This window comes from Corapipo altera, unplaced genomic scaffold, assembly GCF_003945725.1.
Source record: "Corapipo altera isolate COAL_440 unplaced genomic scaffold, ASM394572v1 78, whole genome shotgun sequence".
Classification (NCBI taxonomy): Eukaryota; Metazoa; Chordata; class Aves; order Passeriformes; family Pipridae; genus Corapipo; species Corapipo altera.
Genome location: NW_020884904.1, coordinates 3,668,691 through 3,695,869, shown reverse-complemented (window position 1 = coordinate 3,695,869; position 27,179 = coordinate 3,668,691). Strand labels below are relative to the sequence as shown.

Sequence of the window (27,179 nt, the reverse complement as noted above, 5' to 3'; positions counted from 1 at the left end):
TGATTTCTCTGCAGTGAACTCTACTGGAGAGGGCACTGGGGTTCAGCAGGCCCATGCTCAGCTCGGGATCTGCCACTGGCTGGCCAGGTCATTTTGGTCAAGTTATTCTCTCCACATACCACAGTGCAATAGCACTATGAGAGCTGCACAGGTTCCATACCAAGGGTGATAGAAACAGGATACTCTACAATGGTATTTGCAGATTTTACAGTAAACAGATCAAAAACTCCCGCAAAAAGCCACAACCTCCCCAACCAACCAAACAAACAAATAAGAAAAAACACCAAAACCAAAACAACAAAAACAGTATAGGTTTTTGTTCCCACCAGAAATTTGTCTTTCCTCTTTTCTGTGAAGAGAAGCTTATGCTCAAGACTCCAAAGAAGCAATTGAATACAAGGCTTTTAAAAGTCTATTACACTGTGATTTCTGGGATTGGTTCCTATAACTCAGATATACATTCAAGTCAGTTTTAAGCTATTTATCCTATATTTGTAATCAGACAAGTGAGCCAAACTGTTTACTAGAGTATAAAAACACTACAGCTATCCAATCCCAGAGACAGACTTCTCAGAAATGGAAGTATCAGGGAGCTACACAGCAAACTCAAAGCTGCATTGCCTATTACTTCAACCCATCACAGAAGTATCCCAGGATGAAACAAATCAACAAACTTGTTTACTGGATAATAACTCTCAGAACTGTGGGTACAAACGAGTAGGAGAAGGCAAGTCAAACCTCCAGGCAATTCCACTCACCTTTATAGACATACTTGAAGACCGTGTCCCACATTCAATTACGAGGAGGAAATTGCCCTCCTGCTCATTGTCCTGTGGCTGGAGCTTAAACACCGGCAGCTCCCCGACTTCTGATGTGCATATTTTCAGACGTTCCAGTCTCACAAAGGGAATCTTCTGCTCCTTGGGGCCAGCTCTGTAGTCAAAAGGACACATGGCTGAATTCAGCCACATTCCACAAAATTCTGCCCACTCAGTTTCAATACTTTTCATGTGCTATTATTTGTGCTCCTTTCCCTTTGCAGCTGTGACTATGCTGGCTAAATGTTGAAAATCTGGACATCTTTGAACAAGCCAATTCTTTAAGAAATGTGGATTCAATCACTTCAATCATATGTGTAAATGCACTACTAACTTCTGTGCTAAACTTTTGCCCTGCTCCATATATTTTTGTTTTAATTATCCCAATTTATGTCATGTTTGATACTTTTAAGTGTGATTGGCTTCAAGTAGGAACACAGCATATCATCAACTTTACTTGAACATATTATCACAGCAGTAGCTGAAAACAAAATTTTATAAAATTATTGAGATAGTATTAATCCTGTTCCCATGATATCTTTTGGTTTTAATTTAGGCTTAACAGGTTTTAATTGTCCAAGTGAGATAAGTTTGCAAGTATTTATTCATTCTGGAAAATTACACAGAATAACAGAAATACATGAATTCACCACTTCTTTTTAATTGTTGTTTTCAAGTTTAAGAGAGCAATTTACAACTTTCAGAACTATTATCTATAAGGAATCTAGTATTCTTTTTAAGTTCTCCATTATCATTAAGTATGACAAATTTTCAAAATACATGCATAAAATTTCACGGCCAGTGATTTCGTATAAAAAAGACTCCTCTACCTGACATTCTGATTGCTTTTCATATCCATTTCAAAATGTTCCTTTTCACAGTCATTGGAATCTGGAACAGAAGATAAGAAAACGAATAAAATATTTATAATATCCCAGGCAGATTAGGGTAGAAAGTACTTCAATATTCATGTACTTCTGTCTGGTGTTTAATATGATATCATAAGTGAATTATGGAATCGTTTCATCTATATGTATAGAAAATGTGTATGCTATTTTCTCTTCTGGTACAGAGCTTTTGTCTTTCTTTTTTGCTTTTAACCACAGCTTCTGTATGAAATATGAGGAGCCTTTACAAAATATTTTGTCGCAATGGTTTCATTCCCAGGGAATTATATACATGTCACATTCATCCATATACATGGAACAACATAAGTAATCCTCTTTGCTGTACAGCCTGCACTTGAGAAAAACAGACCTACTGAGGTCTGAACTCCCGAGGCTCAGGAAGTCTCTGTAGTCTGCAGCCCCATGCTAAGAAGCTTCTGGCTAATTCTTGAAAACAGGAAGAAAACTGAGTCTCCCATCTGCCACTGAGGGACAAAAGTTACACTATAATTCCTTCCTATCCAAAGTCTGTAACATATAAACACATGAACTCAAAACTATCTGCTATATAAGCATACAAGTAGCTGCAGTTCTTGACTAATACTAGACACAAGAGTAATAAAACAACTTCAGGGAGATGGGATAGCGTAGAGATGAACACCCCAGTGGTGTCCTCAGTAGACCAGGCAACTGACAAATGTCATAGTAATGCTTTCCTTTGCTAGGAACTGGTTTGACATAGTCAGTACTAACAGGAAACAAACCTAATATCATGGTTATCTGGAGACAAGTGAGGGCCAGGAAAACATACCTTTTAAAAGAAAATCTAGCTTGGGTCAACTGTACCTAACCCACAGCTTGAATGCAATGTGCCTCTAAGGATAGTCTGTTATTTCCAGCCACAGGAAACACAATACAAGACTGACAAGGAAAGGGGCATTTCACATCACAGCTAAGGCATTATTCACTTGTGATTGTTGCTCAGGTGAAAGACAGACAGAATTACTAAAGAGTGACTGCACACTGAGGCAGGGTCAGCTCTTGCTGCACATTGTCAAACCGGAGGATGTTCCACTTGTTCTGGACTGCTATATTAAACAATATTTCCATCAGCAACTTGGCCCATAAAATAATGGTACTTATAAAATTTGTGGAAAACGCCAAACTAAAGGGGTTACAAACACTGGAGAATATTTACTCTTAAAAATAGACCTTAGTACATCAGAGAAGGAAAATCTCCCAAATCAATAAGACTGAATTAACTGTATTATGCTTATAAAGGATCAGATTAATGTAATCACAAAGGAAAATAACTAACTAGGGAACTGCTCTGTAGAAGGAACTAAGAGTTAACATGGACTTCTCACCACATGGAAGTCAACCCTCTAATGCTGCTGGCTGCAAAAGAGAGGAATGCCATCTTGCAGCTTATTACCAGCAGCAAGGAATGTAAAACACAAGAAGCTGATACCCTGGCTCTGCATGGCACCCCAGAGGCCTCAGCTGCAGCACTGCGCTTGGCTGTGGGCAGCACTCCTTAATTGCAGAGAACCCAAAATAGCACAGCAGGAATGATGTGGTTTTGAAAAAATCAAACTCCTGACCCATGAGGAGAGATTGAAACCATCAGAATTGTTTAGTCTAGGAAAGAGAAGGGGAGGGGAGGGTGTTTATGCAAGCTATGATAAGAAGTGGCTGTAAGAGTGGAAAATGATGAAATTATGTACAATTTTCACCACATCCCTTGTGGTTAGGATAAGAAGTATTTTGTTTTAAATTAGGCTGAAATGTTTGGGTTAGGTTTGATATCAGAAAAGGATGAGTCATTGGAGATATATACCAGAAGGAATGGGGTTTGGGAGCACAGCACCACTGAAGCCAGAAAGTCCTACCGAGAGCCACCAGCAGAGATAACGCTGCCTTTGCAACAGAATTCATCTCTCCCACTGCTTATGGTGACTGTATCTCCTCAGGTCTCTCCTCAGTGCACACCATTAAACAGGTACAGCAGGATGGGAATTGCTCCCTCCTGATCCTTCCTTGTGAAGAGGGAGCAGCACTGAACTCAACACGCTAGGCTTTCCATCCTATTGCACAACAGGACCTGTGCTTTGTACAGAGCAAATCTGTAGCATCTGTTATAGACAGTGAGATTCAGTACACTGGGGCTGCTTTCAGGGTGTAGTGTCACACGACCCAGACCAGATATTAGAAAGCTGGTCCTCTCAGAGACACTTCAGTCTGACCGAGACACAGTTTTTTGGGGGTGTACCTGATTCTTACAACTCACACAAATAACTGTGGAATAATTGTAACAATTTGGCAGAGGACATAGAAGAGAAGACAAATACATTTCCTTGGCTCACTGAGCTAGGCCTCCTTTGTACTAATTAGAGTTCTCTGAATAAAAGTACAGCACTGAGATAGAAATATTAATTCATCTTTTATAGAGAAAAGCAGCCAAATGTTGGCATAAGTCACGGGATAACAGCTTGATCCTGCAATCCCTTGCTTGCATGAGTAGTCCCATTGACTTTCAGAGTTTGCAGGAATGAGGCTTTACAGTGTAGCACAACGATGTTGGCAATTTGCCCATGAAAAGAGTTAAGTAAAGCCTAATTCTCCATTAAGGCTGAAGAAATAGGTCTTGGCTGAAGGGAATGTTCCACAATAGACAGAGCCAAGCAAAAGCACACACCGTGCAATATATTAACAAAAATTTGGTATGCTGCTGATGTGAAGGTCTTAGCAGAAGGCACGTTGCATTTGGGAAGTAATTTTTTTTTTAATTGAATTTGGACCCTTCAAACCAGCTCTTCAATAGTCATAACTGCAGGTCTCATTAACAGGAGTGCTTCTAAGAGAACTAATACCCCAGGTACTTCACACAGACACACTCGTTTCTGGTTTACAGATGAAGTATGTTACAAATTCAAAGCATATAATTTCCGTGTTTTTTTCCTTCATAGATGAGATCAAACACACTTTTCCATTGGATTAAGTACTCTGATAATATTTGAAGCTTGCTAGAAAGAACATTTGCATGTAAGTACACTAATAAGCATACTGCTTTGCAATGCTTGCAATGCACAGAGTTAAGAAAGAAAGACCAAACAAAACCCTAAATGAAATAATTAAAAGCCTTTTACCTTCTTCGCTTCTAAGTTGTCTCATTCTGGTATTCACAGGTAGGAAAACAGTGTTGCTGAGCAGTTCAGAAGGAGAAGTGCAATGCTGAGATTTTTTGATTGAAAGATTAATAGGTTCTTCCATCACTTTTTGCATAGAAAGAGTTAATTCATTAACTACGTCTTGCCCAGCAGTAGCCAAGCTGTTTTCTAGAAGACAATCTACAGTACTGAAGTCTTCATTTTCCAGCTTCGGGAGATGGGGTGAGGGGGGTTGGAAAAAATACCACATTTTATTATTAGTTTTCTTTCTTTCCATATTAAGAAAATAATTTTTAATCAGTCTTCAAATAGCAGATAAGGAAAACTTTACTTACTGAAAAAGCTATCTTTGACTGATTGACTAACAGTAACATGTGTTGTAAATGAAAGCGGATTCCCTCTCAGCAGAGGAGTTTGAGCCATTCCTACCTTGCATTTGGTGCTGCCCTGCAGTGCATCACCTGGTGCAAAGCCAGCAGGATTCCCAGGGCTCAGGTCACTTGGAGCTCTGCCCAATGCCAGGCTGTAGCTGGGCACTGGTTCTTGTGGAGCATCACAGTCACAAAGGGCATTTGGGGATGGGCCAAGTGTTACAGCAGCTGCACCTTTCACCTGTGGATCAGCCGAGCTAGAAAGCCTTGTCGGAGGTAATTCCATTTCCAAATCGTTTGAAAAGCCCACGATGCTTAAGGATGCTGAATGCTGGGAAAAGCAAATAGGAGAAAAACCCCAATATATTAATAAACTGGTTAGCACCAAAGTGCTACTTTGCTGTCTATAATAGATGAGATACTCTGTTTGAGCTAGACATAATCAAACAGTTGTGTCTGAGGGCTGTAAGAACCTATCATAATCCCATACTATTCCCAAAAGTTTTAGATTTTCCACCATTGAAACTGAAAACTGGAAAAGGCAATAACTAGGTGACTCTTCTGTGATTTACTAAGAGTGTCTTCCTTAGGGATCCTGATTTTTAATTCCTACAATGACTGGGAAACCTAAGCATGTAGAATTCTGTACCAAATCAAACCTTGGTACAAACACTACTACCTTCCATTAAATTATTCCAGAAGAAATAAGATTCAAATCAGAAATTTTATCATTTTATCAAAAAACTTTAAATCACTTTATTCAGAAAGAAGATTCAGAAGAAATAAGCTCCAAATCTAAGTGGATGAAGCAATTGTTCCTTTTCATGATGCTGAAAACTTTATGCTACTTAGTGAGTCTGTCCCACTAAAACCAAAGGCATTTCTTCTTTAAATATTACAGTGTAAATACAGAAACAGCCCACCTGTACTAATAAGGATGTACATGTCTAGTTTTCAAAGAAAGGGAATATTTACCGAAGTCTCAATATGCATTTTCTACTGCCTTATGATTTGTCACTATCAAATCCACAGAGATAGTGTTATGCAAACGAAAGCAAATCCACCCATCTAGGTTACTTCCTTAAGCTGTCTTACATCCTGGAATGTGTGACTGTATTGAAAACAAGACTCTTGCAACATCCATACGCAGTAAACATAAGCATTTTTAAGTATGCAGATCTGTGTCATTTGAATATGCAATTTTTCCTTTATTTTATCATAGTTCATTGCTGTTTCACCCTTGATAATTGACTGAATATATCCTTTTCATTTAACTGCAATACAGTAAGTAGCATTCATTGTAATATAAATTGAGGCAATAGAAATGTGTTGATTGCATCTGAATTAGAGTTTAAATTCATTGTTGCACTATTTGTCTGCTAGAGGCCTGCAACTTAAAAATGAATCTGAGACAGGACCCATTTCCTAGATTTGATTAGTATTTTTCTCAAATTATACACCATTTTGGATTTGATATCTTTGTCCATCTTAACCCACAGTGGTGAAGACAGCAGACTAGACTGAGCTGTCAGTTGTGCCTGTGTAAACCCTATATAATGTCAAAGTCAGTCTCTGAATTCCTCTGCTTCCAATGCACATCAACTATGTGCTGAGGACATTCTGCCCACAGACACTAATTTCCACCTAAGGATGTAGTTTAGTCTCCTTTTTGTCAATTTGCTGTAGATGCCACAGTGGGAGCTTTGCCTGAACAGTAACCACTTAATTCATTGAGACAAAATAGCCCGCAGTTGAGACAAAAAGAGGTTAGCTCTTCTGCAGTGCCATTCTATCACACATTGCTCCAGTGAGTCTGCTTTAAACAGTCCCTCCATGTAGAAGGCATCCCAGAGAGTACTGGATTTCTGCAGCCAGGGTATCGGTCATTTTCCTCCTCTTGAGTCAAATGAACGCCCCTGAATTTAAGCTCCCTGAAATATGATAACTTTTTGGAAGTAGCTGGAACTTGTCAAAGTTTGAGCTGAAAACTAGAATACCTCAAAGGAGGAAATGCCTTGGTGAAGGCACAATTTGCCATATGTTCTGTCTGATAGAGCATTCCTAAGAATAACGAGGTTTCAATCCAAAGTTATGTATGTAGGTCAGAGAGGAATCCAGCTTTCATGGCCACACCTCCTAAAGAAGTCCACAAAGATCAAAAGTGTTTATTTGATGTCATAGTTTGCTTGTGAGACGTTCCCTCAAATGCAATGACAAATGTGGACTATCGAGTCTGCATTTTCCTTTTCGTTCCACCCCTCTTTTTATCACAAGTCTCTTTCAGATGACAAAATAAACATGTGAATTGTTCCCACATCACTTACAAAAAATAAAACAAATAAGTAGAATTCGTGCTTGAACCAAACAGATGAACTGCAACCAGCCTTGCCTTTTCCCCTCATTTCAAAGTCCATAGTGAGCATTATTAAATCCCTGTGAGGCAGTTAAATATTTATTTAATCATGTTCTCCAAAGCACAAAGCATCCACAAATTCCTGTCTGAGTTAAGAGGAACTACCTAACGCTGTGCTCCACTGGAAATGGGCACGCTGAGGCACACACGTGGCAGGCACACCACCCAGAGCTCATAGCAAGTTAACTGGAGACCTTCTGGCCATTCACTTCTAATCACTACACACACCTTCCTTCACTCCTTCGTGAGCACGAGCCATCATCTATCACATAGTGAGACCTGACCCTGTGAAAACCCTCCGTGTGTAGCTGTGTACACCTCAGGTGAGATGTCAGCCCTACTAAGGCAATGGTGGGATTAGTCCTGCCTTCAGTGAGACAAGTTTACTTACTGAGAGTAGTCGCTGGGATGACTCCTACTAAGGAAAAAAAAAAACAGAAAAAAGAAAACCAGACACGCACACAGGAATTTTCTTACAGCTAAAATTTTCAGGAAGGTGAAATTCAATTACATGATCTGGCTACATCCTTTTTACTCTTCTAGGTAGCATCAGTTTCTTCAGAGATCTTTTTAGATTATATAAGCCAATGTAAAACCTTACTCTTGCTAAAAAGAAAAAAGAATAATGAGGCCATCAAATTGCCATCTGTCTTTCCCTTGGGGCAAAAGTTAATTTTGTGGTTATTTTAATGATGAAGCAACATTATGATCTTTCAGTACAAAATATTAAAACTCACAGTTAAGAACAGACACATTCCATCCTGATCCATGGAGCTGCTGTCAAGTGTGAAGTGAACAATGCACTGGGAACAAGGCTCATTAATAGTCTATTAATTCACTCCCTAAAATAATCATTTCTTTTGCCATTAGCAAAAATTTCTCTTTTCCCTTGACAGTTCAGCTAGTTTTTGCAAGTGGGATGCCTTTAAAGAATTTATCTCTATTTTATAAAAGCTCTATTGCTTTTACATTGCACCATTTGAACAACAACAAGCATTAATTATGCTCTTGGGCAGAGGGTGGCTTCAGCTGTAGGTTAATTTTGAACTTTTTGACATTTTAATGTACAGCCTGGCACACTGAACTACATCTGTGACATTATAAATGGAATTCTCATTGTCTCATAATTAATTTCGGTTTGATGATCCTTATAATATAATGGCAGCAGCATCACTACTCCAAAATGCCTTCTACCACAAATTTCTTAGCTATGGTAGTTAAAGGTAAGAAGAAAGAACATGCAAAGTGCCTTCAGAAAACAAAAAATAAACACATGGTTCAGTTCAAATATTTCTTTGATCTCTGTTGCATTTAAAAAGGTCCAGTGTAAACATGCAGCAGTAATACAGAAGAATTCTGAGAAGCAAATACTTACCTTGAAACAGTGGGATTAGGATTTGTTAGGATTGTTTTGGCAAAGTCTCAAGGCTGTTGACATTAAGTGTCACAGATAAAGAAAGCTAAAACTAGGAACCGCCAATTCTCTTTGCTATAAGAGAAATAACATGCTGCAAATGGTTGCAGAGTAATGAACGGCTGCTATTAAGTGGAGCAATCCCCCTGGCAGCTCATTATGCTGGAAGGTTAAACAAATGTACTACTCCAATCCAGTTGCTTAACTCACCGAGCACAGCAGCACTGATAACACAGGCTACACATGCTTCCTATTCGTATTTTCCAGTTTCAGAACAGAATCCAAAGGATTTCCTTTCTGTTTTCACGAGTAAAAGAATCCAAATCTTCCTTCACAGTTTGTCTGAATAAACTGGAGCTGGCTTAAAGCAGAAGGAGGAAGAGATTGTATGGAGCAAGCAGCATCATGTTTTATTTATCTTTTCTTTTTTCAGGTCAGAGGAAAAAGGTTTTGTAAAATTAACATTCTGGGAAATGTACCTAATTGCATTAAGCATGAACATATTTGTGCTGTAAGTATCTCAATTCTGTAAAGTAAAAAACATAATCTGTTTCTCCAGAAATTTGTAGCACCCTAAATTCCAGGCTGTTATTATTTCCTTCATCACTAATTCCCCTATAATTAATAGTAATTAGGGTCCAAAAAATAGCAAGAACAAACCCACTTTGGTCCCAAGCTCAGAACTTGAAGTTCTAGGGTTGGATATTAAATTATTATTACTTCAATCACTAAGTAATCACAACATGCTCTGTGCAATGCTAACAAAAAATAAAACCTCTACTCTGTCTGTCAACCCCTCTTCCACAAATTGCATGTTTTTAAAGAAAAAAGAAAACAAATAAACAAACAAACCAAACACAGTAGTTCAGTTAAACTATTGCCACCAAAATGGAAGAGGTGTCATTAACAAAGCTTAGGACAAATGTGTTGGGGCAAAATACCCAAGAATGCCACCAACAGCAGACCAAAGTCAATTGTTCTCTCTGACAATCCTGTAGCAACAGTGGCATTGGCATGTCAGAGACTAGAAATTCATGTGCATCAAGTCTGAACAGAGGTTGACAGGTTCTACCACAAACTGTCAGTGTCTCAGTCTTGCATGAAATGCCACCATTGCATATAACTGGAATAAAACAGAAACCTCTCAGAGTGCTCTGAAGATTGCTCCTTGGATGCATGGAATATTCTAGGAATTCCCCACTTCAGGTTCTTTATGGTGTTTGAGACAAATGGAGCTCCTGAACTAAGAAGCTGGGACTTATTGCGAATCAAAAAGAACAATACAAAAATCAGCGTTATAGCACTCTACAACATTTCCATGTGCTTACACTTTCAATACTATTTCTGGTCACCCTGTCTCAAAAATAATTTACAAAACCCGCAAAGTATTGGGAAAATGACCAAATATATAAAGGACCAAAGTATAGAATGGCTTTCATGAAAGAAAATCCCAACTCTAGAGAGACAAGTAATCACTTTTCAGTTTCAAAACGAAACTTTGAGAGTAAATTCAATATAGACTATCCAATACTGATATTATGAAGGTTGTGAATACAGAGTGATTATTCACTAGTTTTCCTAACACAAGAACCAGAAGGCATCTGCCTGAACTATCAGGAAACAGACTTAAAGTAAGCAAACAGAGGAACTTACGCAATGAAAAACTCCGTTGTTGTAGAATGCTGCAGAGACCAATAGTATTAAAATGGACTCAAAAAATGGATTAGAAAAATTCACAGAGGGCAGGTCCATGAAGAGCTCCAAAACACAACTCTGTTGGTACAACCTTCAGGTCAGAAAGTCCCTAAAGTGCTGGTTTTCAGAAGATGGGATTGTTCATCATCAGTTTATATTTGTCTGTTTCTTACACCCTTTCCTAAGTATCTACTTTTGGCTACAGCTATGAATGATCTGATGCAACTCTTCAGTAATAACTTACTAATATAGTGCATGACATATTCAGAGATTCACTTTAAGCAGAAGGTGAACTAATAGCTCAAGGGAAGAGCTAAGGAACTCAAAGGAGCTCAAAAATTTCTAAAGAACATAACCAAACCTGAGTTTGCTAAATGCAAATTGCAAATACCCAATTTACTCACAAGTAAGCAGTGTCCCAGAAGACAGAACCACACCCAAGCTGGTTAGGTTTTTAGGATTAGTGGGGAGGGTATAGAATGTTCCACTACCCAGGACCCAACTCAACAACTGGTAGACAAGGAATCCTCCCTCCCAGCAGTAAAGGTCTTGCTCCAAGCTACAGAAAGGGGTGCACTTATGGATTCTGAGGAGGAGAGATGTCCAGCTGGCCCTCCAACAACACCAATGTTTGTTGCAGCAGTACCTGAGGCTCAAACTACAAATCTGTGCTACAGATGTACAGTAATTGTGTCTTTTCTTCAAACACTAGGTACAGCCTTTAGACCTCTTGCTCATCACAACCAGAAATGACAATTAGGTACACGCAAACAAAACAGAGATTGTATTCCCTCTATTACTCCTGAAAACACAATTAGGCTCAAAATATCTTATTATTCTCTCCTCTGTTCCAGACCAGATGACCTCTCCAGTCCTGTGTTCAAATTAACAACTCAATGCCATACCATGTAAAAGCAACAAGAGGACCATATCATTGCAGAAGGTTGGTAACCCCTCCCACAAAACTGTTAATCTAATTGAGTGCTCATTCCTTCACACTGCAACATAGCAATTCAACAGCTTGTGTAAAACTTGTTTGCTAGAGCTTGGCACAATTCCCTGGAACTGAAGTGCAGGTATCACTGAAGTTATTCTGAAATTTGTTCTCTGTCTTGCTGGCATTCTTATTGGAGAGGTTGGGTATTTGACAGGCATGGAGATGGAACAATTCCACAATCCAAAACAGAGGTCTTGGCTACATGATTGAAGTGTACTGGCAGGGGACCATGAAGAGAAAATTATATCCATTTTGCACATGGAAAGAAAAATTTCTTTTCTAGTGTTGTGCTCTTAAAAGGTGCTAATCAAGCCTAAAATTATGCTAAGTACAGTACTTGCATCAAACAATCAATGGTTGAAGTATAGAAACATTTATTCTGCACAAAAAATTAATTCACAGAGAAAGTATAGTTAGAAGAATACACAAAAAGACAGAAAGGCTGACAAATATTACCATTAATGCTCCAAAACCAGTGAAACATATGAACACACTCCCACCAACAACTGCAGTTTACATGTTTAGAGGCTATATTATACACATGCATACAGAGGAGGTAGGCAGACAGGAATTTCTCTGAACTTTGAGACTGCAGTAGCCTTGGTGACAATGCCAGCTAGAAAACTCTACTTTGAACAATTGGAAAGCCAAAACTCTGCTGCACAGTGAAGCCAGATTTAATTTCTGCCCTGAAATTAAACATTACATTTCACCTGATAGGTGGTGAAATGTAACACACGGGGACATTTTACAAATGTGTGAAGCGTTTCATCCTTGTTTTTCTACTTCTGCTTATCAATAATCAGCTTTAAATGTGAGGGGAAGAAAACGGTACTTATCAGAATAACTTGAACAGGTGCTCTTTGAACTCAAAAGCTGTCACATGGCACATGAGTGCCTCACACTAGTAGTACTTTTTCGGGATGATCTGAATCATCTACTTATGATTTCCCTGTTTATGAGTAATGTGGTGATCCCAAACTATTATTAGCATCTGCTCTGTATTATTTCACACATAAATATGATCCTGTATCCAGACAATTTATCTAGTTAATCAGTCAAAAATATCAAATGCATACCATAAGCATGTTTCAAAGTTAATGCATAGATGTTTAATTGCATGCACAATCAAGCCTTGCCCCACTCCAAAACAAAGGAAACCACTGGGCTAAAAAAAGTTTTTATTTTTTTATTTTTTTTGACAGATCACTAAGCAGTTAATTCAGGTACACACTGCTTTCTCTTTAATGAAAGGATCTCAGCAGACAGAGAATTACCTATTCCACTAGGAATGCTGTACTCAACTGAAGGCTGTCAGAGTTCAGCAGAACTGCAACACGAGGCCAAGAAGTCCAACACCAATTATTCTCCAAAGGACAACACAGTTCTTCTTCAGGTAGCAAAAGGTTTATCTAGCCATTCTCTCTACCATATTTGTCAAGTGCAGTGTTTCAGACTTGTCCACATTCACTTTTTCCATGTCCTCCAAGAACTTGAGAGAGATGAAATGTTCTGAATACAGGCCATATGAGGGTAAATGGTCAAACACCTATACAGAAATTTTTGTCTGGAGAGGACTGTGAAAAATATTTAATCAGGTGAAACAGAGATGAGAATGAATAGATACATTCCCTTGTTCTTAAACAGGAACCAATCTCCCATTTAAACCTAGATTTAATCCAATTGTCAGCAAAAGCAGTCAGACATCTATAAACAACATTCATGAAGATTATATCTCAAGGGTTTCCTTACTGTGCTGTTTCCCTTCATCATTTCTAATTCAGAATAGCCAGAGCTGTCAGCACATTACATCTTCATCCCAAACAGCTCATTAGAAGAAATAAATACAAGGAAAGATGGGGTACTGTAGCTGTTGAATGTTCTCATTTCTTGCAGAGGTATCAGAAAACTAGCCAAAAAAACCCAGACATCCCTGTGCTTTCTGCACAAGAGCATACACTTCCCAGCACCACTAGAAAAAAATTCTTTTCTTTTCTTCTAGGAATATCCTTCTCTTGTCACCTCAACTTCTACAGCAACAACTCAGCCCTTCTTCCTTTACTACTCCTTTTTTCCCATCAGACTACACTTCCCTCTCTCTCTCTCTCTTGCACATCTACTTCCCCCTTTCTGACTTTTCTTGTTTAAGGTGTTGGGAATAACCTTCTATTACAGGTCCAGAAGACAAAGGACAGCTTCTTTAACTTCTGAAAGTTACTTGGGTAGCATCACCATTCACTTTCACAAAAAAATTTGAGGACATGTTTACACTACACGAAAAGTATTAGCTCAGGTTCATGGTCTTACTCAGGTCCTAAATACACATCTTCAGTTTTTACAATCAGATCCTAAAGTAAAGGTAGCCCTATCCTAGAAAATCCACATAGCTTTCCTCAGTCCTGTGTTGTATCCTCAGAGGTTCACATGTGAAAGTTCAGACCCAAAGACCATCATCACAGAATGTTGTGACACCATCAGCCTGATCCAGAAATTCCATCACATTTACAGGATTAATTGAGAAATTGCAGATTTCTTTATGGTTTTCAAATTTGATTTGCATGCTGCTTTCAGGTCCTCAATAATCATTACCTTTCCATGTCTCTACAACTCCCAAGGGGATCTCCAACAATTCTCTGAGTGGGTATTGCATCATAAATATGTTGAGTTAACGAAGTTACATACTAAAGAAGGAAAAATAATTTCCTTTTTGAGGCTGGTAAGGAAAGACAAGTACTTCCACAATATTCCAGACACAAATTCCAAGAGAAAATATCCATGAAAGACTTCTACATGGAACACAAAACGAGCCATGCACAGAAGTAACAAACAGATTTGAGCAACCAGAACATAATGTGCTGTTTGGAGTGTTCTAAACAAACTGTACAGAGAACTAAAAGGCAGCTCCTCTGTTTCAAATGCACAGGTGATATCCAGAGTCAGCAAGAATCTACTGATAAGGATTAGCCCTCCTGGTTTTGTTCATGCTGCTTCTTCAATAGTCAGGGCCTCACAGCTGGTGGAAGGATGAAAGCCTGGCTCTATTATATACTAAAATATTCTAGAGATACAGAAACTATGATTTTTCTGCTTATATACAAACAAAAAGAAGAAGTACAATGGAATTATATCCCTTCTGGACAACACATCTTCAGTAATAATTAGTGTTGTTACTCCCAGGGCAACTATTTTGCAGGATGTTTCTCAGGCCTGATTTCATCAGCATCTCTGACTTTTCTTTTTTTTTCCCCCCAAATTAACTGCTGCTACTATGCTAGTTAGCAAGTCCTAAGAGTTAAATCCCTAGAGATACGGGCTGGACAGAATTTAAGCAGTGAAGAAAGAGAGGTTCTATTTATTTACCAGCTCATGCTTAACAATCATGCCAGCCAGACCTAAACACTACCAGCTTATAAAGGAGTTGTTGATTCTTGGCTACAGCCCAGTGTGTAGGCACCTTTACTGGTGAGAAATGCACACAAGGCTAGGCTGTGAATGTCTTCCATGTTGTTGACTTCTACTGTATTTTAATTTTTTCCACCTAATTGCAAACTCCAGTGCCCAACTGTATTCAATATTATCAAATAATGTTTTCTCTTTTTAAATTTTGTTTTTAAAAAAAAGTTTTTTATACCTTTCTGACTGGATGGAAAGCTGATTGCTGGAGTGTGCTTGCAGGGGAGTGACTGCTGACACTGGCTTCTTCATCTAGTGACTGTGACAGGGAGGGACTATCACTTTTGTCAAGAGAAATGACAGGCTTCTGGGCATCAGGTTCTGTGGAGCTCTCAGAGACCTACCAATCACAATTAAGAATTTGTGTTTTCAACATCTTGGAAAGAAAAGTGGTAATAAATTTACATCAGTTCAAACTATACACATTATGATAAGCCCAAAAAGACTCTAAAACAACAGAGATGTTTGAAGTAACCATAAGTAGAGAATGGAGAAAGATTTCTCTCAAACATTAACAAATTATTAAAACAAAAAAAAAAAAGAGTTGAAATGGAGAGTGAGACTACTGCAGTCCTGCAGTTTCCTGTTTACTAGGAAGTAAGGAGGAATGATGGTGCTTTTGTTCTCCCGTATGCTGCTCAACATGTCTGAGTTTCAGACCTTTGGGATCCAGGTTCTTTATGCAGCACTTTACAGAAAATTTTGGCCCGATCTGCATGAGGCATAAAGCCTCTGCTGCATTCATAGACAAGACAACAATAGAACGTTCAAGCAAATACAAGAAATGTCAAAGGTATCTCCCATTTCTGAGCTTACATTGACTAAACACAATAGGAAAGAATTTTTAGAGAACTTACATGTGCTTCATCCTGGCTTTGCTGCTGCACTGGCGCTGGCTGCCTTACTATGTAGTTGATTTGACCAACTATGGTCTGTTGAACGTGCTGAGGTGGCTTGGCTTGGTTCAGCTGCAAGCTGGGCTGTCCCTGGGCCTGAAGAAGAAGTTCCAGATCCTTTTTCATCTCTTCCAGTTCAAACTGGTGGTGCATGATGTCCAGGCTCTGTTGGATGACTTGCTTGTGGGTGCTCTCACTCTGACCCGATGGTGGTGATGGCAGAGGCAGCTGCTGCTGCTGTGAGGGTGGCTGCAGCAAGTGGTTGGATTTTATCTTCTGGAGGTGACCGAGCTGCGCTTGCCCAGTCGATGACTGCAAAGAAGCCTGTGTGCGGAATGACTGTGGATGGCTTGGGTGAACTTGCTGAGCCTCATGGGACACAACAGCATAACCCAGGGGTGCGGTTTGCTGCAGCTGCTGGGGTGGTAAGTGCTTCCCCATCCTCCCAGATGCATTCTCCAGCTCCGACCGTGACTGCTGTTCCAGCCCTGACTGCGTTAGCTTCACAGGTTGGGGGGCACCCCTCTGCTCTTTGTCATGTTGCTGCTGCAGGCTGTACTGCAGAGGAAAGTGCTGCTGATGCATTTCGGGAGGTTGTCGAAAATTTTTATGGTGGTTTATGTCCTGGTAAGAAGGCTGAGCTTTGTTCGGGTGTGGAATGCTGAGGCAGTGTGAGCAACACACAGGTGCAGAACACTGAACTGCAGGTGGAAATGGATGTGCCTGGCTATTCACGGGCTCCAGCTGCGGTGCTGATGAATGGTGCCCATGATACAAAGAGGTTTGTAACCCTTGAACATTTCCACAGAGTAGCATATCTGAGTGAGAAATGTGTCCACCTTCCACTGTGAAACCTCCTGGAAAAAACGGCAAATTTACTCTCTCCTATGGTCTTGACAAATTTACACAATAAAAATTGGAGACAAGGAAATGACCATCATTCACATTTCATATATAAAAGATACTAAAATATCCTGTCTAAACAGTCTGTCAACATACATTCAAGACAAATTTTTCAAAATTTTGCAGTGATTTCAAAGCATAGCAAACTCCTACTGATGTCAGTGGAACTCATGGTTGAATTACACAGCAAACACTTTGAAAAATTGACCTTAACTTATTTTACCTTAAATGATGGATATGGCTCATATTTTCATCTTTTACTAAAGGATAAGCTTATCCTCTCATCCATAAACACAGGTACAAAAGACAGCTTCCAGGGTAGAAAATGACAAAAATAAAAGAGATTGATATTGCATAGGTGAGATTCATAAAAGCTAGAAATAGAAGTGACCTCTGAAATGATCTTGTTCATGCTTTTAGTCAAGAGAAGATTACTCCTTCCAACACTTTTGATAGTGTTTTATCCCACTTAGTTTTTAATATCTTAAAATGGGAAGAGAACTGATCTTTTAGATCATTGATCAGTCTACTGAACTGAATTTACTGTAAAAACCCACAGCAGCTGGGAAACAAAGTCACAGAATGCACATCTGTTATATAAATAATTATTATGTAGTCAGTGTCCTAAAGTCATCTCTGTGCCCATTAATTGTAAGTGTCTCAAGACTGCTCAGGTCCCTTGGCCACTAAGATACTAAAAGAATCTGACACGTAATGATGTCTTTTAATAGGTGAATTGATATAACTAGAGGGAAAACAGCTCAGCTACATTAGCTTTTCTTCAGAACATGACAAGACTTTCAAAATTGGATGTCAAAACAAAAAAAGGAGAGCCCTTTCAGGAAAGTACTGGATTGTCTATATCTGTGTAGTCTAGCTTTGGGCACTTGCCTAATATATTTTTCTTACCCATATTGGATAGTTGTTTAGTCCAGTAGGAGGGATCCCAGGTAAATCTGATCTTCAGAGGAGGGCCTATGTCTGTGTTACAGTTTGTCTCTAATAAACGCTGGATCTGAAATACAATCTGATGACAAATCAAAGGATGATGCTTTTATTCACAATTATAAGATCATGAAAAAATGTATTCTTTGAGAAACATTAAGTCCTTAAAACAGTTCTCACAATTACTGCCAAATAAGTATTGCTCTTACCAGTTCTTTACTGAAGAGAAATGGGATGCTGCTTTTACTGCACACGGCCCAGCTGATGAAGTTCTGAACGTGTTCTACCTGTCTGCCTAAAACCACAACACCTTGCAGTTGTTGCTCCAATTTCTGCTTCCTTTCACTGGTGATCTTCTGTTAATAATGTGAATCAGTAGAAGACAGCTGTCAATTCTTCAGACACCCATATTGCATACAATCACTGGCACTGCATTATGCATTATTTCCAGCAGTACTGTTGTTTAGACTCTTTTTAAACCACCAATCATAAAAAGAAAGAAAATCCTACTCAGGAGATATGTCTGAATTCGGGAAGAGCAATGACTTCCCCAGGAGCAAACAATATGCATTATTCTGGCTTCGGTTTAGCAGATTAATGTAACCCAAGAAAGCTGTAGAAGTTGGATCAAAATTGCACCTGGACCACTTTTTTTGCTCTTACAATACAGAACAGCAGAGACTCAAGAAAGAATACACAAGGGGAAGCATGCACCATTTCCTCAGAACAGTCTTCCGGTCTCCATGATGTAGGAACCACAAAAACAGAGCCTACATTATCAGCCTCAGTATATTCTTCTATTAATTTCTCTAATTGTTTTTGAACCCATGCACAGTATATAGCACCTTGGAGTTTCACACTTATTTACCATTTATGTGAAGAACAACCTGCCCTTATCTGATTTGAACCTCGCACCTGCCAATTCCATCCAATGCCCCCACAATGCACTTCAACTGAGCACTGCAAGTGCATGCACACAGTTCAGCTGTGGTTATAGATAACTCAGACAAACACTGAAATGTTGTCAAAATACATGAACACTGAATTTACTTAATGCTTAAAAAAGATAAAAATGATAACATAAATTTCTCTTTTTTGCAAAGCTACTTAGCTGAGTAACCACATTTGAATAAAAATACATAAGTTCCAAGGTAGTCAGCCCATGCTGAGTGCCTTGTCTTTCCTGTACCTCCTAAATGACCCAAGAATAACCAAGAACTGGAAACTCTGATCAGCAATTTTTGTGCCCAGCACATTTCAGAATAAAATCATATATACCGGACATCCAAAAATTGAAGAGTCAAAACTACTGGGTCTGTTGCAGAAAGCAGACCAAAGAATCATTTTTGAAACAGGATATTAATTGTGATGCTACTGGGCTTCTACAAGTTAGACATTAAAACCAGAAGCTTTGTTTTGTAGGTACTCAAAAGGTCCACACGTATTCTCTGTAAATGCATTAGAAAATGTGGTTGACTCATGATAAGTAAACATTTTGTCACTTCACCCTGAATCTTTGTCAGCCACTGATTCTACATAAAATTCTGCAGGAAAAAAAAAAAAGAAAATAAATATTTGAAAATATAAACAAAGGGGCAATAGCTCTCACAGTCTATATTCTTTCCATTGGCACTGGGGTTAAATTTAATTCAGTTTAATTTCCCAAGATATCAAATAAACTAGCCTTACTTACTTCAAGTTGTTCAAGAAGGATGTTTGTTCGTTTATCGATTTCATTCATCAGAACCATCTTGGCCATTTTTATTTGGTTTTCTACTTTTTTGTACAAATGTTTTACTTCAAGCAACCTACGGGTAAGAGATACACAGCCCTGAACAAGCCAACTGGTATGTCATTTATTCACAGCTCAGTAGTTATTTGTTACAAGAACTGATCTAACTGTTGATGGAACTCCAATGCAAGTTGTATCATTTCCCATTAGTTTTCTCACACTTCTCTTTAAACATAGAATTATAAAATGTTTTGGGTTGGAAGAGAACTTCAAAGGTCTTATAGTTCAAACCCCCTGCAACGAGCAGGGACATCTTCAACTAGATTAAGTTGCTGAAAGCCCCATCCAACCCGGCCTTGAATGTTTCCAGGAGTGGGGCATCTGCTACTCCTCTGGGCAACACGTTCCAATGTTTTACCACCTTCATCATAAAACTTTTCCTCCTTCTATCTAGTCTAAGTCTACTTTCTTTCAGTTCAAAACCATCACCCCTTGTCCTATCGCAAGAGGCCCTACTGAAAAGTCTGTCCCCATCTTTTTTAGAAACCACTTCTAAGTATTGAAAGGCCACAATAAGGTCTCCATGAAACTTTCCCTCCTCCAGGCTGAACAACCCCAGCTCTCTCAGCACATCCTCATAGGTATTCCATCCCTCTGATCATCTTTATGGCATTTCTCTGGAGCTGCTCTAATAGGTCCACATGTTTCTGGTGCTGAGGACTCCAGAGTTGGATGCAGTACTCCAGGTGAGATCTCACCAGCACGGAGTAGAGGGACAGAATCACCTCCCTCGACCTACTGGCAACACTGCTCTTGATGCAGCCCAGGATATAACTGGTTTTCTGGGCTGGAAACCCACACTGCCAGTGAATATCCAGCTTTTCATCCACCAATATTCCCAAGTCCTTCTTCAGGGCTGTCCTCAATCTCTTCATGCCCCAACCTCTCTTGATACCAGGGGTTGCCCTGACCCAGGTGCAGTACATTGCACTTGCCCATGTTCAGCCTCAGGAGGTTCACAGGGGCCCACTTGAGCTTGTCCAGGTCCCTCTGGATGGCATCCCATCCTTCAGGCACGTCAACTGCACCACTCAGCTTGGAGTCAGCTGCAAACTTGCTGAGGGTGCACTTGATCTCACTGTCTCTGTGACTGATGAAGATATTAGACAGTACTGGTCCCATTCTGACCCCTGAGGGACACCAGCTGTCTCCAATCTCCATCTGGACACTGAACTTTGACCACTGCTCTCTGGATGTGACATGCTTGTGCTGATTGATTCACGCAAACATCATGCCAAGAACAGTCTTAAGTTCTTTGTCAACAAATACACACAGAATGCATCAAAAAACCTTCCACTTTATACTAGAGCATAAACAGTACAAATAGATTTGTACTCTTTGAAGGTGTTTGAAATGGTTTCATTAATGCTAAAGAGAGATCCAACAGCTACTAACTGCATAACCAGCAGCTGAAATCCAGTTCATATAATTAAATATTTTCAATTTTGTATTAGTCTTGACTCATTGCAACTTGTTTTCAGGTTTCTTTAAGAAATAAGGTATTTTTAAAATTATCTTTATTCCTAATATTTTCAAATTCTAGTTCAGAACCAGATTATACCAAAAAAAAAATCTTATCTCTGAAGTCAGCTGTCACATGCCTTATAAAGACTATGGAATCATGTATTACAATGCCATGACTTGTCAGCACCACTGAAACATGAATTTGATATTTTTAATCCTCCTATTATTTCCTATCCTCCAAGAAAAAAATATAGCAGCTGCATTTAATTCTGTTAACCTACATTTAGTGAAAATAATATTTTTGCATATCACCCACTTTCATGGGAAAAAAATAATGCATAGCAATTACCTGTCTTCAATCTGTTTAGCTGAAACCTGAATCCCACTTTTTTTCTCTTCCACTTTAGTTACAACATTTTCCAGAATAACTCTCTGGTTTTGCAGAGCTTCCTCAAGATGTCTGAACCTGTAAAAGAAGGGGAAATTCTCACACTATGTTTTTCCATGTTCATAAATAAACAACCTATCAGTTGATGAGTTTAGGGGACCAGCTGCCTTAATACCTGTCTGGACATGATGCCCTGCCTCTTTTCTACTACAGGTGCTCTCTGTGGCAGCTGAACCTTATCAAACCTCATACAGGCAGGCTCATGTCACAAAACATGTCCCTGTCTATAAACATTCCTTACAGTTCCACAGGCAAGCAGCATGCTTGAGCATTGGTAACTTGGGTCTTGTACAATCATGAAGCCCCTGGTAGAGACAAACATAAGTATTTGAACCATGCTCAGAATAGAGTTCAACTTGTGCCTTTGAGTACAGTCCTGAGGAACTCTCTGCATACATAGCACCTGGGCAGACAGTACAACTGGGAAGGTACACACTGCTGAGAGCAGGGAGCGCCCCTCTGAGGGCAGTGAGCCACATGCTACACCACCTGGGCATAAGACAACTGAGCTGAGTTTGCCGTGGCTTTTGAGTTCAGATCAGCCTGCAGCATCAGCTGACAGGAAACACAGATGAAAAGTCTTAGATATCGATTAGCTACAGTTTTAGCCTTGATTATGATTAAGCAATGAGTGTGTGGTACCTGTGTTCCTTATGCTCTGCCAGAAGGCAGCTGCGGCAGGTCAGGGTGTCACAGGTCTCACAAAACAGCCTGAGTGGCTCTTGAGTGTGCACTGGACAAAATAAGGAGAACTCGCTTGCTTCATCTTCAGTTGCTGAGGGAAATAATTAAAACAAGGGTGTCATTGACAAAGACTACTATTAGAGTTCAGAAAAAGAGTAACCAAACTCACAATTGTATGGAAAGTCTTGATATTTTTAAAGGGCGCAGAACTGGAACCATCTGATTATATGAAGCAGGGATTGTTTATGTTTTTTCCTGGCCCTGTACATCCTACAAACTGAGCACATCAGAGGGGATCAGAAAAAGAGGCATCAAAACAAATTCATATTGTCCTCCAAATTCTCATGAGTTTTAAGTATCTCTCATGATTTGGTGCACTTGCCTCACAACTTTGAATGCCCTGGTCTGGCAATCCACTCAAGAAAACCAGACTGTAAAATGTAGAATAGCAAGCACATTATATAAACCTGCAGTCACAGCAGAAGCAAGGAAACCTTTTATTCTTAAAAAGTCACATGAGCAATTGTTTCTCAAATTTGTGTTTGGTCCAATGCAGTTTATAAAGTTCAGCAGCTAGGGCTGATATTAGGCCCTAAAACCTGTTTTTAAAAGGATTTTCTAAAGAGTAGTGTGATGAAGAGTAAGAATGGACAGTGGATATGCAAAGTGGAAGCATTGCTTCTGTACAATCTATTCTTGCCCTCTTTCCTGAAGGGTAGAATTGTTTCAGAAAAAAGGAACACTGTCATGAATGCCAGGAAAAAAAAAAAAAGAAAAGTTAAACTATGGCAAAACAAACTCTCTACCACTGGAATTAGATATTCAGAGGTACATCTACATTAACAGTTAAGGCCAAAGCTCTTTTCTTGGACCCAAAAAGCACAGATTCCAGAGTCTAATTTTATTAACCAATGTAAGGACAGGCCATCACCATTACTGGTGAAAAATATTGTTTTCTCAAAATGAACAAAAAGCACAAGCTCAGGTACAGTGACAGATTTATGTAGGTCAGTGTTCAAATCCTGTGTCCACAGAACCATCAACGTTATTAGCACATTGGAATACATATAGGACAACTAGAAAAATCACATGATTGTATCCTCACAGTACTCCAACAAAGACATTATCCCATTATTCCTTATCAACACATGAGAAATTAAATAATACAATCATTATTAAATAACAAATATTGATAAAACCTTTAAATTTAAAAAAAATATTTATTATTTATATATCATTTGCTCATAGACCATCCTCTCATCCTGTAGCAAAACAGGGCCTTTTATAGAATCAAGCTTTTGAAGTGATAATATTGCAATAACAAACCCACAGCATACAACAAGCTATACTGACTCAATCACTTCAAATTGGAAGAAGTGACAGAGAAGACACAACAGAAAAGTAGAAAGGCTAAGAAAATCTGATGGCTGATAATGAGAATGAAAATAGGGAGAAAATCCGTGCCATGCTCTAAAACAACATATCAAATTGCCTAGTTTTTAGATTGCTATCTACTCTAAATATTTCTAAGAAAGTTGATTTATTTCCTCCAGTTCAACTGACTTTCCTTCCGCCTTCTTAACAATGTGCAAGATAATTTGTGGAAGATTAGGCTGAGATTTTATGTAACAGCATTACATAGTTTACATTGTTATGAATTATTTACTGCAGTATCATGCTTTATTCTTCAGGGAAGTTTATTGGTTTATATAATTATTAAATCAAATCCTAATAGATAGCATTATTAAAAGAGGAAATTAGATTGGATTTTTTTATTCTTCTCCAATACTTTCTTCTAGCAAGGTATAAACTGAACTCACCTTCACAGTAATATTTTTTTCCTGATTATATTGCAAACATGTACTTTTGTATTAAAACCTGCAGCTGCCAGTGCAAATAATATGTAACGAGCAGGTTGTATAACTAATATGTAACCAATGTGGATGTCAAAGATCATCTTTTCCTCCCTTATAGGGTCAGATTTCACATCTTAAAAGGAAAACAAAAAGACCATAATAACTACCTCAAGATTCATGGGTTGGAAAAACCTCTGGAAGTGTTCAGAATCTACAAAGCATACAAGTTGTTTTTCTGAAAACTCAAGATCGAATTATCCATATTAAACTGCAGCTTATAATGAGATGCTGTCTTTAAGGTCTGTGTATAATGAAGCCTAGTCACAATCTTATATAATGATTTCTCCATTTTTCTCTCTGTAAAGGGTTCTTTAGCCTTTGGTGATTGTAATCATCCAAGAGAAATCAGTGGGATTTTTTTAGTACCATTTCAGATTTAAGAGACAGGTAGATTCCAAATGCAAACTAAGGATAAAATCAGTGTTATCTAATTACAACACAGACCCACATCCTCTGCCACTAGTAATCCCCTGACTCAATTGACATGTCAGTGAGAACTGCCACTGAACTGTGGTATTCTTGACCTACTTTACTTTACACTCATCTCAGAGCAACACTCTTCAGTTTAAAAATAAGTTTAATACTTAGAAATCAGGTGCTAAACAAGGGCAAAAGCCTGTTTTTTCTAGAAGCATATACCTTGACCACAACTATCCATGTTAGTTTCTTGATAAGAACCTCATTTGATGAAAAGGGAAAGCTCAGTTGCCCTAAATTCTGATAATTCATCATATGAGTCACCATTTTCTACAGCCTATATTTTCTTTATCTCAGGTGTATCTCTTGAATAATTAACAGAAAGTTTTCAGTCTCTGTTCCTCTAACCAGTTCATGTCAACTTTGGAAAAGCAATCTCATCTTAGCTAATACAGTTCTCCCTCCACTTGCATGAATCGCAATGGCTCAGACTTTGATTTTACAGGTTCATACTTAACCTTGAGAGGCTGAAAGAAAAGGATAGTATAGCAAAGAGAAAATTATTCAGTTTGTGCACTAGCCTGTAAATAACTGATATGTCAGTACCAGATCATTTACTCTTAACACAGTTTTGATGAAAGGATTGTTTCTTCTCAGTTGCAAAGCACAAATTTCCATATAACAAGAGTCTGTACTAATACCTAATGTTCTTTTGAGAAAGCTGGGACTAAGGGAGCTTCTGGTTTTGTGACTTTAAGCAGTTCAAGAATTCTGAAGAACTTTGAACTTAACTAATTTAACTTATTCCTAGTGTTAATACAGAGCCCTCCAGTGAAATGTTCATTCTTCAGAGATTATTCCTCCAAGACTGCTGCTTGATCTGTCATAAAGCTTTGGCCCATGATGCCAGCATCTAGTTCTCCAGTGCTCATCAAATTCATTCCAGAAGCAGATTTCAAAATTTTGACATCTTGTGGTCACAGACCCAGAAACTTTTCAGGTTTGTTTTTTCATTTGTTTGTTGTTGTTGTTGTTTTGTTTTTGTCTCGTTTTTTGGTTTGGGTTGGGGTTTTTTTGTTTTCATTTTTTTCCTAACTCTCGGGAAACATCAGTGTGTGTGAAAAACAGTAAGTAGCACAGTTTAACTCATCTGTGAATCACATCACGTTCTCTTCACCTCATCATCTCTTCATGTTCATAACCAGCAGTAATTGTCTGGCACTCAAAAAAGAATTGCAATTTTTGATAGTACCTCTAGAAGTGATTCACCTAACAAGAATACAGTAGAGCAACTATACAACATATAATGATAGTGGCAAACTGGGGGGGGTTGGGGAGCGGAGAGATGAGAATCACAGCACTGTCCAGTGTGTGCTATATTTCTGGTTTTATGCTTAAAAAACAAGGTCTTTTGGTAGAAGTTCAGTAACACTTTTAGCTAATCAACTGGGACTCAGAACACTCCCATAACTTTCCATTCTGGTTCTCAAGAAGCACATTCAAAACAATGAACTCTAACCAGCACAGGCACACATCTCTACCTCCAAGTTACCAAAAGGTTATGGAAGTGATAAAAATAAAGTAGTTTCATGAAGCTGTTTCCAAAAAGAAATCAGCCATTTCCAATACCAAGAAGCCCTCTCAGGGAATCCCCTACCATCAGTAGTCATTTTGTGAGCCTTTATTTAGACTCACAAAGGATGAGACAGTAGACAAAATGAAATCAGGCTACTTTAAAATTGTTTTCCACTTACAAAATATTACATTCTTCTGGCCCAGCTCAGTCCTGCCTCTCCCCATGCCCTTAGCATCTAAATACAAATTTGAATGAAGAGTAAATTCTCAAAAATTGGATGAAGTTGGCACGCTGCTCTGCATCACGGCCTCAGGAGTCACCAGGTTAAGGGTGCTGCTGGGCATCCAACTCAGCCATTCAGCTGTGTGATCTGGATCTCACTCAGCAAGCAGTAGATGGCCCAGGAAGGAAGTAAGAGGATGTGCTAGTGTCACTAGAAGGGGAATTCTGTCAGAGAGCTGCAGGCTCTGTATAGCAGGGGGTGATCAGATGTATTACACATGAAGAAGCAGAAAAGTTTCCAAGGGAAGTCAGCCTCATCTAGTTCTGTCACTCAAGGAAGAAATGGTTTATTAAAATTAATAGAAATAGGGAGGATTAATGAGGGAGTTTTCCTACTTTACTTCATTTCAGACCCAGGATATCTTACACTTTTCAGATGACGAAAGAAGGTCTGGCCCTTGTAAAGCAAATGGCAAAAGACAGAACAGTTTAAAGGTGCAAGATCTCTTAATTGTTGCAAAGGCTTACAAAGAAGGTGACTTGTTCAGAAGCACTATACACAGACCAAAGATGGCAATTGAATCTCAAAGCAGAGCATGGTTTATTTCCAGAAGCCAAAAAAACCCCAAACCAACAGTCTGAGTTCAAGTGTTTGCTTTCTTTGAAGTATTCTCAGGGGATATCTATGTCCTAAATAA

At 38.8% G+C, this 27,179-nt stretch overlaps 1 protein-coding gene across 1 annotated transcript in view; it reads right to left on the bottom strand.

The window, feature by feature from the left end:
- TRIM66 (tripartite motif containing 66) overlaps window positions 1–27,179 on the bottom strand; it is a 52,112-nt gene that overhangs the window by 8,863 nt on the left and 16,070 nt on the right. The window contains exons 4-14 of the mRNA XM_027651273.1: window positions 22,309–22,441; window positions 21,568–21,684; window positions 19,656–19,770; window positions 18,172–18,318; window positions 17,927–18,044; window positions 16,076–16,971; window positions 15,397–15,558; window positions 5,305–5,577; window positions 4,855–5,083; window positions 1,649–1,709; window positions 759–933 (exon numbers count right to left, since the gene is read on the bottom strand). Of these exons, the coding sequence (XP_027507074.1) occupies window positions 759–933; window positions 1,649–1,709; window positions 4,855–5,083; window positions 5,305–5,577; window positions 15,397–15,558; window positions 16,076–16,971; window positions 17,927–18,044; window positions 18,172–18,318; window positions 19,656–19,770; window positions 21,568–21,684; window positions 22,309–22,441 (2,426 nt within the window). The remainder of the gene's footprint in view (window positions 1–758; window positions 934–1,648; window positions 1,710–4,854; window positions 5,084–5,304; window positions 5,578–15,396; window positions 15,559–16,075; window positions 16,972–17,926; window positions 18,045–18,171; window positions 18,319–19,655; window positions 19,771–21,567; window positions 21,685–22,308; window positions 22,442–27,179) is intronic.